Source organism: Macaca mulatta, chromosome 14, assembly GCF_049350105.2.
Source record: "Macaca mulatta isolate MMU2019108-1 chromosome 14, T2T-MMU8v2.0, whole genome shotgun sequence".
NCBI classification, from domain to species: Eukaryota; Metazoa; Chordata; class Mammalia; order Primates; family Cercopithecidae; genus Macaca; species Macaca mulatta.
In genome coordinates, this window is record NC_133419.1 from 126307563 (window position 1) to 126323636 (window position 16074).

The following is a 16074-nucleotide window of genomic DNA, read 5'->3' on the forward strand; positions in this document are numbered from 1 at the left end:
GACGCGTGCCCCCCTGCGGAAGCCCATTGGCCAGTGGATAGAGCCAGCACCGCCTCGCGCCTGTGGTGGAAGCACGTGCTGGGGGCGGGAGCAGCGATCGCAGCCATGGCGTCGTTACTGTGGGGAGGCGACGCAGGGGCGGCGGAGAGCGAGCGGCTGAACAGCCACGTAACCGCCACCGAGTCGGGGGGTGCACAGCCGCGGGGGTGGAGCTCCCACTCGCAGAGGGAGATCGGCCGGGAGGGGAGGGAGAGCCCGCGAGCGTTCGAAGCGGGGCGTCAGATGCTGGAGGGGAGATGCGGGAAGGGTTTGGAAGAGGGCCACAGAGGGAGACCCCGTCCCCACCCCCACGAGAGGCAAGACCTTTGGTTAGAAAGGGCAAAAATGACGACCCCTGGAAATCCAGGGTGGGAACGCAGCTCTGGTAGTCCCAGCTGGACCCCGAGTTTTCTACTCTGCCCATTTGCTCATTAAGCCTCAGCTTGCTTCCATCCATTTGCCAGCGCACTTTCCTAGCCTTCCTCCACTTGTTGGTGCCGTGAGCCCCAAGTACTGCCCAACTCTAAACTAGAGGCCTAGGAAAGAGAAACTTCATGTACAGGGAATACAGAAAATCTCCAATTTTAGGATAATTCATACAGGAAACCTAACTTCGAAAGCAATCTGCTGCTACCTAATATTGCAAAGGAAGCAATACCCGGGTGTCCTTCCCTGAATCCCTCCCAGCCCCTGTGGTAGGGAAGCACTGGGCTGCTTGAGGGCTTGCATCCTAATATTGGTTGAAATTTGTGTCTCTCAATAGTTTTCAAACCTCAGCCACCCCCGGAAGAACCTTCGGGGTGTCAAGAGTACTACAGTCCGAAACATAGGTGAGTGCTGTTAGGGCAAAGCAGAGCAACCTTAGTGATTAAAAAGCATTGCTTTGCTTTCATCCCGTCCCTGCCAAGTGAGATAGGGCGAGTTCTTCAGTGTGACACTCAGCACTCTCCATTACCTTCCCAATCATTTCGTCCACTCCTCCATGAAATGACTCTTCTTGCCAGTAGACACTGAAGAGTCAGGAAGAAAAAATTGAATAGTCTGCTTTACATTTCTGCTCAGCATTTGTCTTTACTTGTATTGTTTCTCCTCCATCCTTTCCAGATGGTTCTATTAATAACATCAAAGAAGATGAAGAAGATGATGTAGGTAGGAGATGAATTCATTTGCATGTATCTACTAGCATTCTGTTTCCAATTATAACTTTAATAGTGTGAGTGAATAATATAATCTCAATTGGAAAATGCCTGTCTTTGCTCCTGTTTTCTTATAGTGACTATCAGGAGACACACTAAATTAGGAAGAAGGTATATTTATTTATAGGAAGTTGAAATGGAATATGCAGGGATTGGGTTCAGAATTTCCAGCTGTCAAGGATTTGGTCTCATGGAGATGGCCATAGGCTACTTTGAAGTTAGAGGATAGTGAAGTAACAGAGCATAAGAAACTGAATCCTCATAAAGAACGGATTCTCAGTGCTATGTCATTCTTTCTGGAACCTTCTTTTAGAGGAAAAATGAGCATAGGTGCAATTGCTTGGTATGCAACCACTGAAAGAGAAAGAACAACTTATTTGTTGTCATTCAGGAAGCTTGATGTCCTCTTTTTTATTTTTGCTTTTCTAGTGGATTTGGCAGCTAATTCACTCTTAAACAAGTTAATCCGTCAGTCCTTAGTAGAATCCAGTCACCGTGTGGAAGTTTTACAGAAGGATCCCAGCTCTCCACTTTACTCAGTAAAGACATTTGAAGAGCTGCGGCTGTGAGTATTTTTACTCTTTTAATATGGGAAAAATGCTGAAAAGCACAGAACAAACGAATCTGCTTATAATAAAAACCATCAGGATCTCCTCTTTGTTTTCTGATACTGAATATTTTGTTTTTGTTTTTTGAGACAGAGTCTCACTCTGTCGCCCAGGCTGGAGTGCAGTGACATGATCTCGGCTCACTGCACCTCCGCCTGACAGGTTCAAACGATTCTCCTGCCTCAGCCTCCCAAGTAGCTGGGACTACAGGCATGCACCACCATGCCTGGTTAATTTTTGTTTTAATATTCAGTATTAAAGTGAGATTTGCACATTTCCATGCAATCAAAATATAACTCAGACCGGGTGCAGTGGCTTATGCCTAAAATCCCAACACTTGGGAGGCTGAGGAGGGTGGATCACTCGAGGGTCAGGAGCTTGAGACCAGCCTGGCTGACATGGAGAAACCCCGTGTCTACTAAAAATACAAAACTTAGCCGATCATGGTGGCACGCACCTGTAGTCCCAGCTACTCAGGAAGCTGAGGCAGGAGAATCGCTTGAACCCAGGAGGCTGAGGTTGCAGCAAGCTGAGGTCACACCACTGCACTCCAGCCTGGGTGACAGAGCGAGACATTGTCTCAAAAAAAAAAAAAAAAAAAAAAAAAGAAGAAGAAGAAGAAGAAAGGATGTTCTAAAGAAGAACATTAGGATACCCAAGTTGCCTGGCAAATTGAGAACATTTTTGATAGTTAAGATATTTTCATTCTGGGATAGAGAGCTAAACTAAGCACTGCCAGATTGCCCCTCTCCGTATCAGAACCCAGATTCTAATGACCCAGACATCCTACTTCACCCACTGTAGATAAGTTATAAGCTTTTACTTTCCTGATTATATTTTGTTTCAAATGGTCTTAAACTGAGTAACTTTCATAAACGGGTTTGCATTCCTTAGGGATTTATCATTTGACGCTAAAAAATGTATTTTAACAGAAAGAAAAGCGCTGAAACCTACTTATGTAAAGGGTAAAAATCCAAAATCCTAGTTCCCAGACGTTTTCTAAGTGGTAGAAAGCCTACCCATGATTTAAGACGGGCTGCCAGCCCTCTACCAATTAAGCACACACAAATGTGCATGCCATTAAAAGTTGAAGTGTTCTAGTTCATTTGATTTATCCTCGTTTTGTCATTTTTCTTAAGACCCTCAGGAAAGCGGCATTTTGAAACATTGCCTCAGAAGGATAAAGTAATATTGTGCTTTCTACTCCTAGAAAGAACTAATCTAAGAATCACCTAAATAAAAATTTATCTTTTCTGAAAATTACTGTCAAAAATGTCAATATCATTCGTGAAAAGGAACTAAACAGTAAATGTCACTTAGTTTTCTGTTTAGGCAGAAAATATAACTCTCTCAGCAAATGGATATATTCTTTTTATCCGATGAGTTTTTCCTTTTTTGCTTCGTTCAACAGAAGGTTTGGCTTAGGATATTTACCACTGTCCTTCGCCTAGACTTATGGCATAGCTTATTGTTTTAGTGGTCCAGCTCTACAGGTGTGATTGTTGATGTTTGGAAGTTGAGGTATGAATGATCTATCTCCAAATACTAGTTTTAAGCTCAGTGGCAAGTGACTTAATTTAGAAATGCACCTTTCAGGTATGTATTTCTGATGCTACTGACCAACTATAAGCTGTGTTTGATTTTTTTTTTTTTTTTACAGAAAGGAAGAGTTACTAAAAGGAATCTATGCAATGGGATTTAATAGGCCATCCAAAATCCAAGAGATGGCTCTCCCTATGATGCTGGCACATCCGTGAGTTTCCAGGGTAGTGGTATTCTAACTTGGTTATGTTTACTTTCTTATTTTCAGTTTATGTCCACTCTCTTGTATTCAGTTTAGCCCAGTGGTCTTCTCTTTTCTGCAGACCCCAGAACCTCATAGCACAGAGCCAGTCGGGAACAGGAAAGACAGCGGCATTCGTGTTGGCAATGTTAAGCAGAGTTAATGCCTTGGAATTGTTCCCACAGGTAAGGCAAGGCTGAGGGAACACTGGGAATGCTTGCACTACCAGTGCTAATTTAGTAATAGGTGATATTCCTGTGCAATAATATGGTTACTACGGTGATAAAATATTTAGAAAAGACATAAAATCATAGAGCATTGGGCAGCAGTATGGGACAGTGATGGAGAGGACAGGCTTTAGAGTCTTGAGTAGTTTGAATCCGAACCTCCCACTTACTAACTGAATGTCTTAGGCAAGTTAGTAAATCTCAGTCTGTTAATCCTTGTCTGTAAAGATAGCATCTGTAAAGGAATGTATCATAGTTGATCTGTTCAGCCTTAAATCCTAATACCTAGCACAGTGCCTGGCTTGTAGAAACCACTCATTAAACATTGAATAAAGTCATCATGTGGATTTAATGAAGTAATTTACATTTTTAGCACAGTGCCTGGCATAAGTTAAGCATGCAGTAATTACAGCCATCTAGCTGCAGGGCCAGAAGGTCATGTAGTCCACCTCACTTTAGCAGAGGAGGACACTGATGCTTGGAGAGGGAAGTGTCTTTTTTGAGGTCCCCAGAGAGTGGCTGAGTCAAGACTGGCACTGGTACCCGGTTTACCATTTTCCTAGTGTAGTTTCCACTCGTGAAAAGTATCTGGTCGTCTCCCCCTATTTGCTTGACAAGCCGAGTACCCATATGCATTAAGTGCTGTGGGGAACACCAAGGCACTCTCAGTTAGCTTCCACTCTGATCAGCCAGGTCAGCTATAGGTAAGGCAAAGGAAATCTTACGCATTTTAGACAAATTCAGTGAAATGTATGATTAGGGTTTGATATTATCAATAAAAATTATGTAGGGTAAGTTATGCCTGAGCACATTTTGAAAAATGTGTGTGAAAGGTGTTTTTAGCGCTTTGGCTATGTTTCCCTATCACAGATTCCTAATTGACACATGTAAGTGCATTAGGTATCACCAGTTTTTTCCATCAGCATCTTTATTCATCAGCAACCATCATTTTTATGGAGTATGGAGTAACAGAGTTTGGGGGAATATTCTGCCCATTATATATTATATTATATTATATATATCATATTACGTGTTATAAAGATATAGATAATATAAACAGATTGGATCAAGCAAGGAGTGTTCCCAAAATAGGCAGTCTTTTTTGTTTTTTTCTTTTTGTTTGTTTTTGACATGGAGTCTCACTCTGTTACCCAAGCTGGAGTGCAGTGGTACAATCTTGGCTCACTGCAACCTCTGCCTCCTGGGTTCAAGTGATTCTCCTGCCTCAGCCTCCCAAGTAGCTGGGATTACAGGCGCCCACCATCACGCCTGGCTAATTTTGTTGTATTTTCAGTAGAGATGGGGTTTTGCCATTTTGGCCAGGCTAGTCTCGAACTCCTGACTTCAGGTGATCCACCCACCTCAGCCTCCCAAAGTGCTGGGATTACAGGTGTGAGCCACTGTGCTCAGCCTCAAAAATAGACTTTTAATAGCAAATGAGAGCTATGGGATAGAGCTCAAACTGTAATTTGCCTTGCATTCATTGATTCCCAGCTTCCCTACATCTCATTCTTCCCCCTCCTATGCCTCCCCGACCCCAAAAAGGGTGACTAGTAACTTGTGTTTCTAAATAACCCTTTAGAGAGGAATATGTAAAAGGTAGCTGTTTCTCCATTCCTCAGCCCCTTCCTCTTCTCATACTCAACATTCACATCAAATCTGTCAACTATTAAACTGTATCCAATTAAAAATATTTCATTCAACGAAAACCTTCAATTTCCTTTCTGTGTCTCTCCCTATACAAATGTTTCTTATAGTTGACATTTGAAAGATGCTTTTAAGAACCTTTCTCCTCCCTTCTCTCTCTACCCACAGTGCCTCTGCCTAGCTCCTACTTACGAATTGGCTCTGCAAACTGGCCGTGTGGTTGAGCAGATGGGAAAATTCTGTATGGATGTTCACGTGATGTATGCCATTCGAGGGAATCGAAGTACGTACCCGTAAGCCAGTCCTGGCTGATTTTTCAAATCCTGGCTTCACCGCTAATAAGCATTTTATATAACTTCTTGGCATTCTCATCTCTAAATGAGGGAAATAATAGCACTCATGTCACAGAGTTGTTATCAGAATTGAGATAACGTTGTTAAAGCATTGTACGCAATGCCTGGCACGTAGTAAGGACTCACTAAATGTTAGCCACATCATTTCCACATCCTGCAAGAGGATGTATAGTCCTTTGTATAGTCCTTACGTCAAGACTTGGTTGTTCTGTGCAGGACAGCTTTTATTTTTGGATTTTCATTAAACTATTATAAGCTTATCATGGGGAAAAAAACTTTAAAAGACAAAAAGATGAAAAGATAGAAGTGAAAATTGTTCTTCATTGCCCTCCAAAAACGTAATCCCACAGATCACATAGTAAACAGGCAAGCCTTTGTTTTTTGCTTTTTTTTTTTTAGCTCATACAAGCACATACAAATGCCCATATTTATATTTGTTTTCATTGAGTGTTTACAAAAATGGGAGCACTTTTTTTCATACTGTTTGTTCCTTTGACTAGCTATCCAATATTTCATAATTTATTTAATGTAACCTATTGATGGACATTTTGGTTATTTTCTGTTTGGGGAAGTGCCATTTTTCACAGTTAAAGTTAAGATAAAGTCAGAAATTTATCCTAAAAATTCTGCAGAATCAGAAACCACAGTGACCCTTAGGGTTTCCACTTGGAAAATTATTGCAAACTGTGTTTTTGCTTATGAGCTTTATGTTGCACTGCCCTGAACTGTGACCTGTTGGAGTTGTTTGCATCTGAAGGAGTGCTTAAAACCCTTTTCTCCCCAGTTCCCAGAGGCACCGACATCACTAAACAGATTATAATTGGCACTCCTGGGACTGTCCTAGATTGGTGTTTTAAACTAAAATTGATTGATTTGACTAAGATTCGTGTGTTTGTCCTGGATGAAGCAGATGTGATGATTGACACTCAAGGATTCTCAGATCATAGTATTCGTATTCAAAGGTAATCTTCAGAGTCCTCCTCTCTTCCTCAGCCTTCTGTCCAGATGGGGAATTTCATTTGTTTACTCCTCCACATGATCTCTTTATTGCTTAACTCCTCACCACCTTCACCTCTAAAATAAATTTGGGTTTTTACATTATTTTCACCAGTTCAGGAGTCCCTCAGACTGCTATAGTTTTCCAGCTTCTTCAGTTTGCAATCTTGCCTGAGTGCTTTACTTTTGCAACACAGCTTACAGATGGACTCTATTAATATACAGTGCATCTGCACCAAATTTGCCAATATGTTCTATATTTTGTCCAAAATTCTGCAGAGGATCTGTTAAAGCCTGGTGAGAATACAATGGATAATTGAGATAGAGTAGAGGACACAGTAATGTGGGATCAGGAGGCTGGTAATCTAGTCCTGACTTTCCCTCTTAATTTGTAAAAAGCCGTGTCGTTTTCCTAGGCCTCTCTATCAGGATCACCTGAGAGATTTAAAACTACAGATTACCGGACCCAGCCTCAGACTTACTGAATGAGAGTTTCTGTAAGTGGGATTTAGGAATTGCGTATTTTTTAATGAAGTATTACATACTCAATGTTAAATTCAATTAGTATTGAAAGACTTGTAATGAAAAACAGTAACCCCTTGCTCCAACCTGAAGAGAATACTTTTTTTCTGATATTAACCTTCATACCTTTAAATAATATTTTCATACTGCTGTTTCCTGATGTGTAGTCATTGTCAACTAATTTCCCATTATAGGAAGTGGGAATTGAGTTCTTTGAAAACACCACCCATTCTACCTTTCCTATCCCCCATCACCTCTCTGTAATTATGCCATGAATTAGGTCACATTAACTGTCAGTATTGATATCATGTGACAGTGTAAGTATTGTTCACTGCTGAACCAAACAGCATATTATTATAATTACGGTTGCCCCTCTGTATCCACAAGGGATTGGTTCCTGGACCCCCTGCACATACCAAAATCTGTGGATGTTCAAGTCCCTGACGTAAAATGTTATAGTATTTACATATAACTTATACACATCTTCTTGTGTACTTTAAATCATTTCTAGATTATTTATAATGACAAGAAAAAAGTCCGTATACATTCAGTACAAGCACAATTTTTTTCCGAATATTTTTGATCCACAGTTGTTTGAATCCACAGACGTGGAGCCCACAGATACAGATACCACTAATATAAAGGGCTGCTTTTCTTGTAAAGCTTTTTCTTCTAGAAGTAATCATTGCTTTTTTTTTCATTTAGTTAGTATCACTGTGTAAGGATCTTTAATTTTCCCATAGCTATTCTGTCATATGTGTCATATGTCTGATATCTCCAAATAGTAAAATAAAATTTAAAAATCCATCCATTTCTCGGCTGGGCACGGTGGCTCACACCTGTAATCCCAACACTTTGGGAGGCTGAGGCAGGTGGATCATAAGGCTAGGATATCGAGACCATCCTGGCTAACACGGTGAAACCCTGTCTCTACTAAAAATACAAAAAATTAGCCGGGCGTGGTGGTGGGCGCCTGTAGTCCCAGCTCCTCGGGAGGCTGAGGCAGGAGAATGGCGTGAACCCGGGAGGCGGAGCTTGCACTGAACGGAGATCGCGCCACTGCACTCCAGCCTGGGTGATGGAGTGAGACTCCATTTCAAAAAAAAAAAAAAAAAAAAAAAAAAATCCATCCATTTCTCTTTTTTCCTGCCGATATTCCAAGCTCCCTCTGTCCAGCTTCAGTCTGGTGGATCTGCTGTACAGCTGTCATCATGGGGTCTTTCCTTTGCTCACTTAAGTTTTAAATCTCCTATATCTTGGGTCGTTTCTCTTGGAGTACTTCCTCAGTATGCTGGAGTATATTTTCTAATGTCTTCCTGAAAAATAATATAAAAGAGATTTATTTTTCAGCCCTTACATGTCTGAAAATGTCCTTATTATACCGGTAAATTTGATCTTTTGGCTAATAGTTTGCCTGGATAGGAATCCTATGTCATTCTCTCTCTAAATTCAGAGAAATGTTGAAAACAGAAAAGTTTTTAAAAATAATTATATATATAATTAATATCCTCAGCTTCTGCTGTTGTTACTGAAAAGTTTAATGACACCCTGATCTCCAAGCTTTTATTTATGACCTTTTTTTTTTTTAGTCACTGTATTTTCCCCTGTTGCTCCCCTTTAATTTGTATCTAGTTCTTCCCATTCTGAATCAAGTTAGTTGTGGCTGTTCTTTCCCTCCCAAGATATATAATGCCTGCTGTCAAATAACTGGCTCTGTTTCCTTCGTCTCCATTTACCTTTGTGTGAGATTATAACTATAAAGAGCATCTAGTCTACCCCTCTTGTGACTGTGTGAGTCTGCCTCTCCTAAAGAGGAAATTGGCATGAGAAACCTCAGACCCTCCAGAATATATATCTAAACTTTGCCCTAAGCTCTACATTCTGTTTATATACTTTTCTAAATTCTTGGTGGCAAGGAGGGGCAGGACCTTGGCTATCTGCCTGGAGATACAGCTGGTCGTTGCAGGCAGCACCTCACGTGGAACGGGTGCGTGCAGCGGCTGATGGCAGTGGCATGAAGTGCTTGAAGAAGAGTGACGGGGTGGCAGCTGGGTGACAGCCTTCTCTCCTCTGTCACAGAGCTCTGCCCTCCGAATGCCAAATGCTCCTCTTTTCAGCAACCTTTGAGGACTCTGTGTGGCACTTCGCTGAACGAATCATCCCTGACCCTAATGTTATCAAGTTACGCAAAGAGGAGCTTACCCTGAACAACATCCGGCAATATTACGTGTTGTGTGAGCACAGGAAAGACAAATACCAAGCTCTGTGCAACATTTATGGCAGCATCACCATTGGCCAGGCCATCATCTTCTGCCAGGTACACTCTGTGGGTGTGTCTTCATCGTGCCAGATATGTCTACAGGCAGAGGTGGGGGACGATAACAAGCGCCCTATAGCCAGGCACGACGTTCAGCACTTCTTGTGTGTCTCCAGTTTAATATTCAGAACAGCTCTAAATAGAAATTACCTGTATTTTATGGGTGAAACGTAAAAAGGTTAATGGAATAGGATCTTCAAAGTGATGTTAAACACGGGGCCTTCTTTCAGAGGGACTGCTTCTAACACTTCCCCATTTCAGTTTATGTTTATTGTACCTTGTACAGACACCCTTTATCCGGTGAAGGATGTTATTCATTATTAACAGCACCCCATTTTTATGTTTGCTTTTTGCCTTCTGACATTCTCATGTTCATGTGTTTTATTTTCTCACTACCCCGTAAACACTCTAAGCTTCATGAGAGCAGGGTCTCCTCTCTCTCATTCACTCCCATATCCACTGCACTAGACCAGCACCTGTCTGGCGCGTGGACAGCACCAAAAACATATTTGTAGAATAAAAGAAAGCTCTGCCACTGGCTAACCATGCAACCTTAGGCAAGTTACATAACATTTTTAAGCTTTGAGAGTTTTGTCTGTTTTCATTTTATTTATTTATTTATTTTTTATTTTTTTTGTGATGGAGTCTCACTTTGCTGCCCAGGCTGGAGTGCAATGGCATGATCTCAGCTCACTGCAGTCTCCGCCCCCTGGGTTCAAACGATTCTCCTGCCTCAACTTCCCGAGTAGCTGAGCCTACAGGTGCCTGCCACCACACCCGGCTAATTTTTGTATTTTTTTTAGTGTAGACGGGGTTTCACCATGCTGGCCAGGCTGGTCTCGAACTTCCGACCTCAGGTAATCCACCCGCCTCGGCCTCCCAAAGTGCTGGGATTACAGGTGTGAGCCACCGCACCTGGCCTGTTTTTAATTTTTTAAATGAAACTAGGTTGCTACTTCATTAATTTGTTGTGAAAACACATGACCCTCACAGTAATGCACGTAAAGATTTTAGCCAGATGTCTGGCACATGGGAAACAAGCACTCTTAGAGTGTCTGTTGTTGCCATTGTTACATGATATCATTTTGTCATCATAGCACATGTGAGGTAGATGTAGCACATTTATCTCTGTTTCATGGGTGAGAAAGCCAGAGGTCTGACTGGTGGAGAGGATGTGGCCTTAGAAGCACAGACGGGGGGGAGGATGCCATGCCACAGTTTAAGGCCCTTGAGGACTGAGGGAGAGGTGAAACTAAACTCCTCTGCAGCCCTCTCCTACCCCCGCCCTGCATGCATGGTGTCACAAGCACAGCTAGGCTGCTCTGCTTCATCTTAGGGTGCTGTGGTGGGTTTTGCTTTTTTACATAGACTCGTCGAAACGCTAAGTGGTTGACCGTGGAGATGATACAGGATGGCCACCAGGTGTCTTTGTTGAGCGGGGAACTGACCGTGGAGCAGCGAGCTTCCATCATTCAGAGGTTTCGGGATGGGAAAGAGAAGGTTCTCATAACAACTAATGTTTGTGCTCGAGGTGTGTGTTTAAAGTCAGGTCTTGAGTTCTAATGTGCATATGATAAAATGCATTCTTTTTAAGTGTATAGTTTTGTGAGTTTCGACAAACATGCAATCATGCAGCTATCACTGTCATCAAAAAATAGAGCATCTCCATCTCCCCAGTTTCCTCACACTCCTTTTCAGCCAGTCTCCCTTCCCATCCCATGGCCCCTGGCACCTACTGATCAGATTTCTGTCTCCATATTTTTGGAGACACAGAATCAAATCATACTATATATAGCCTTTGTGTAACTTCTTCCACCTGACATAATGCTCATAATAATACTAATGAATTTCATTAGTATTATTACATGCACCAGCAGTTCATTTCCTTTTAATTACTGATAGTATTCTATTGATAGTTCATCTGTTCACCAGTTGATGGACATTTGGATTGCTTTCAGTTGGGGCTATACTTAACAAGGCAGTAATAAAAATTCATGTGTAGGTCTTTATTTAGAGATATACTTTCATTTCTCTTGGGTAAATATCTAGGAGTGGGATTGTTGGGTCCTGTGATAAGTATACATTTAGCTTTATAAGAAGCTGTAAAACTCTTCCAGTTGCCAGCAATTGCTAACGTCACTCTTAATTTTAACCATTCTAGGAGATGTATGCTGGGATCTTATTGTGGTTTTAAGTTGCATTTCTCTGATAACTAATGATGTTGAGCATCTCTGTGGAGTTTCTAATTTTAAAACTGTTGACTACTGGTGAAAAAAAAATCCTTAGTTTTTTCAAGAGAAGGGTCTTCCTACATTCTTCATCCCTCCTAAATCATTGCTTGGACTCCATACTCAGACCACATTTCCTGTTTAATTCTTAGTTTAGCACACAGAACTGACAACCTGCCGTGCTAGGAGTAGATGCTGAGCTCTGCTCTTGGGAAGAGTATCCTGAAAAAAGGATGAGGTTCCTATCCCTTAGGAGCTCACAGCCTAGGCTCTCACCTCTCTACACTGGTGCTATTCAATAGAGCTTTCTGCAGTGATGGAGATGTTCTATTCTCTGCTCTTCAGTTGGTAGCCACTAGCCATATTGGCTCGTGAGCACTTGAAATGTGGTTTGTGTGATTGAGGAACTGAATTTTTCCACTAACCATATTGGCTCTTGAGCACTTGAAATGTGGCTAGTGTGATTGACAAACGAATTTTTAATTTTATTTAATTTAAATATAGCCACATGGTGCTAATGTTTACCATATTGGACAGCATAACTCTAGACCCTAGAGGAAGGAAGGCACAGAGAGCTCCAGGTCAAGGCACAGTGCAAGGAGCGCGAGGATCCTGACCTGGACAGCTTGTTAATGTTGAGAAGGAAGGCACAGCGGGGAGGGGAAGTGCAGAAGTCTTCCGAGGCAGCCTTCAATCTGAAAGGTTTTGCAGGGCGGGTGCGGTGGCTCACGCCTGTAATCCCAACACTTTGGGAGGCCGAGGCGGGTGGATTGCTTAAGGTCAGGAGTTCAAGACCAGCCTGACCAACATGGTGAAACTGCGTCTCCACTAAAAATACAAAAATTAGCCAGACATAGTGATGGGCACCTGTAATCCCAGCTACTCAGGAGGCTGAGACGGGAGAATCACTTGAACCTGGGAGGCAGAGGTAGCAGTGAACCAAGATCGTACCACTGCACTCCAACCTGGGTTACAGAGCGAGACTCCATCTCAAAAAGAAAAAAAAAAAAGAAGAAGGAGGAGAAGAGAAAAAGAAAAGTTTTGCAGGAAGGGTAGCAGTTCAGTTGAATGAGAATTTACGTTTGTTCAGGAAATGGCCAGACCTTGACTGGAGTGTTGTATTTGTGAGTCAGGAGAGAAAGAGATGAGTCTTTAGGTGGTTTGAGGTCTTGAATTGCTTGTACTTTTCCTGTACAATTTGGGCAGTGGGTTTTGAACACAGGTGTGCTGGACATTGCTCTGGTGACCATCATAGGAGAGATGAGAGGAGTAGGGGAAGAGAGTGGTGAGAAATCAGTCTGGAAGTTGGTGTAACCACTGAGGTAAGGGCTTGAAAAGACCTGACCAGAACAGTAGCCATGAAATGGAGCAGAGCCAGAGCCCCATGATGGGTAAGCGGGTGTGAGACTACGGGGCCTGCTGGGGACTTGGGACAGCAGGAGCAGAGATGAGAGGGTGGCTCTGTGGGCTTGGCAAGGGCACCTCTCCACCACACACACACACACACACACACACACACACACACACACACACATGCTTTGTGTATATTTACATTTCTGTAGCATTCTCTATGGATACTCTTATGTAGCATCAAGACATCACAGCATGCAAGCAAACTTCCTAACCAAAGTACCTGTCTCAATTACATACGCCCAGGTTGGATTTCTAAATTTTCTCTATAAATACGAATTCCCTTGGCAAACATGGTACTTGAATGACCCGTGTCCTGAGGAAAGCCTTGCAGGACCCTGTGGTGTTTTTCCTCTTCTAGGGATTGATGTGAAGCAAGTCACGATTGTTGTGAACTTTGATCTCCCTGTAAAACAAGGAGAGGAGCCAGACTATGAGACCTACCTCCACCGCATAGGGCGGACAGGGCGCTTTGGGAAGAAGGGCCTTGCCTTCAACATGATTGAAGTGGATAAGCTGCCCTCGCTCATGAAAATCCAGGACCACTTTAGTAAGTAGCACCACCCTCACAATATGACCTGTAGACCTGCCGGTCTGACAGCCATGATGTGTGCTGGAGAGCTCATAAGAGTAGTGGCAGCAGAATGCATGAACTGGAAGGCCTCTACTTCACAGGACCACGGTTCTAATATGAGACAGATGATTAAATAGTGCTTGTATGGTAATTAAAAATTATTTTGATCAAGTAGAATTAATATGAGCTCAGGCTGGGTGTGGTGGCTTACACCTGTAATCCCAGCACTTTGGGAGGTCAAGGTGGTCAGATCACGAGGTCAGGAAATCCGGACCATCCTGGCCGACATGGTGAAACCCCATCTCTACTAAAAATACAAAAATTAGCTGGGCGTGGTGGTGGGCACCTGTGGTCCTAGCTGCTGGGGAGGCTGAGGCAGGAGAATCACTTGAACCCGGGAGGCAGAGGTTGCAGTGAGCTGAGGTCACACAACTGCACTCCATCCTGGCAAAAGACCTAGACTGCATCTCAGAAAAAAAAAAATAAAAAATAGAGCTCAGATTTACATGTTATAACTCATTCTGCAGTCAGAATTTCACATCTTGTGAAGGCAGAGCAGATTGTGGAGCAGATTTTCACATCTTATAAAGAAATCCCCTAAGCAAGTAGTAACATCCTTTAAGATTCTCTTCAGTTCTCTTTTACTTATGCTTTTTCCCTCCTCTTGCCCACCCTCCCAAACGGGAAAGTCCTAAATTCTGAAGTCTGTGACTTCAGCCCCCCATCTAAACAAGGCAGGCTCTGATGACGGCCTGCTGGAACTCTGGACTGGCGGATTTCTCTGATGGAAACTCCAAAGGTCCCATGGCTCAAATTGTCGCATGCCCCAAAGCCCATGGATCTGGCTGGGGAGCAGGGGAGGAGGAACACCTGCCAGGACAGTGGTACTTAACCTTTGTAGAAAGCAATAAGCGCTCTCCCCAGGGAAGTGCACACAGGCACACACATGCCATTTGGAATATAATTTTCATAGGTTGGTAGACTGACTGTAGCACATCCACCGACCTTTCAGGGAAGTAGGTTAAGTGCCCCTGTGTTAGGCTAACTGGGGAGGACAGGGTGAGGAAGATGCATTAAGGCCACTGTCGCTATGGTGAGCTCCTAAGGCCCTGGTCTCAGGAAGTAACTGCAGTAGAAGAGCCTCAGTCCCTCCCAGGCTCTCCTCACTTCCACTCTGGCCTTCTTTGCCCCAGCGTATCTAGATACATACATTTCATGGTCTGTGGCATTTGATGCTGTTTGAGTTAGTATTGGTCAGTGACTTTGACACCCTTCCTTCCTCATGTTCCTATATCAGGGCTTTCTATACAAGGTATCACTGTCTTCAGAAATCTGGATGGAATGAAGTTCCAGTTAGACCCTGATGTAAGACTGGTTCTGTTCTCTTTTGTTCTTTTAGACAGCAGTATTAAACAACTCAACGCTGAAGACATGGATGAAATTGAAAAGATTGACTATTGAAGAAAGAACTTTATTGTTTGTGCAGTATCCTAGTTTATGTGAGAACATCTCAGTGGGTTTTGAAGGTAGTTTTTTTATGTTGAGGCTTTTTCAACATGAAACTGTCACAGATGGCAAAATAAATGTCACTGTACTTAGTGTTAAGACATGAGGTCTTTTTGAAACCAAATTGATGTGAAGCTTGTGATCCTTTTGAATAAAAAAAAAGCAAGATTATTTCTTATTCTAATCTTTGTACAGGTAATATCTCAATGTGGGCTTCTGTGTGTTTTTGGATTTGGTTTTTACAATCTGAGCAGATCGTGCCTCTTGGGAGCATCTTCCTGTGTCACGAGAGGGCGGTAGAGCTTCGCTGATTTTGGAAGCTGAGCGGGTAGGAAAAAGCCCGGTGTCCTCAGACCTCATTCACAGGCGCCCTTTCCAGCCATTTATGCCTTTCTGCACTCCTCACCTTAAACTCCCCCATGCATGCACGTGCGTGTTCTTAAGTGAAAGTACAGATTAAAACTTTTAAAAAGTGAAACCATTAGGAAGAAAGACTATTTTGCTTCTTTAATGTTTCAAGGGACATACAGAATTTCAGAATATTTTTCTATTTTGCTTCTTACTGTCTTCAAATTAGAGAAGATTTCTCCCTCATCATTTATTTCATGGTCTCTAAAAGTGTGGCTTTAATATGGGCATTTCTTTTTTTTTTTCTTTGAGACGGAGTC

General features: G+C 42.6%; 1 protein-coding gene across 1 annotated transcript; it reads left to right on the forward strand.

Annotated features, from left to right (window-relative positions):
* Positions 1-92: 92 nt before the first annotated feature.
* On the forward strand, positions 93-15575 carry DDX25 (DEAD-box helicase 25). The gene is made up of 12 exons (XM_001112142.5): positions 93-168; positions 803-869; positions 1144-1188; positions 1665-1800; positions 3504-3596; positions 3709-3811; positions 5669-5783; positions 6638-6815; positions 9451-9688; positions 11057-11219; positions 13688-13876; positions 15300-15575. The coding sequence occupies exons 1-12, from the start codon at positions 106-108 to the stop codon at positions 15359-15361; spliced, it is 1452 nt and encodes a 483-aa protein (XP_001112142.2). The 5' UTR covers positions 93-105; the 3' UTR covers positions 15362-15575.
* Positions 15576-16074: the final 499 nt, after the last annotated feature.

Coding starts and splice junctions, on each gene's coding strand:
- DDX25 (XM_001112142.5), top strand. CDS start 106: ATGGCGTCGTTACTGTGGGGAGGCGACGCAGGGGCGGCGGAGAGCGAG. Junction 1,189..1,664: donor AGATGAAGAAGATGATGTAG/GTAGGAGATGAA, acceptor TTGCTTTTCTAG/TGGATTTGGCAGCTAATTCA. Junction 9,689..11,056: donor AGGCCATCATCTTCTGCCAG/GTACACTCTGTG, acceptor TTTTTTACATAG/ACTCGTCGAAACGCTAAGTG.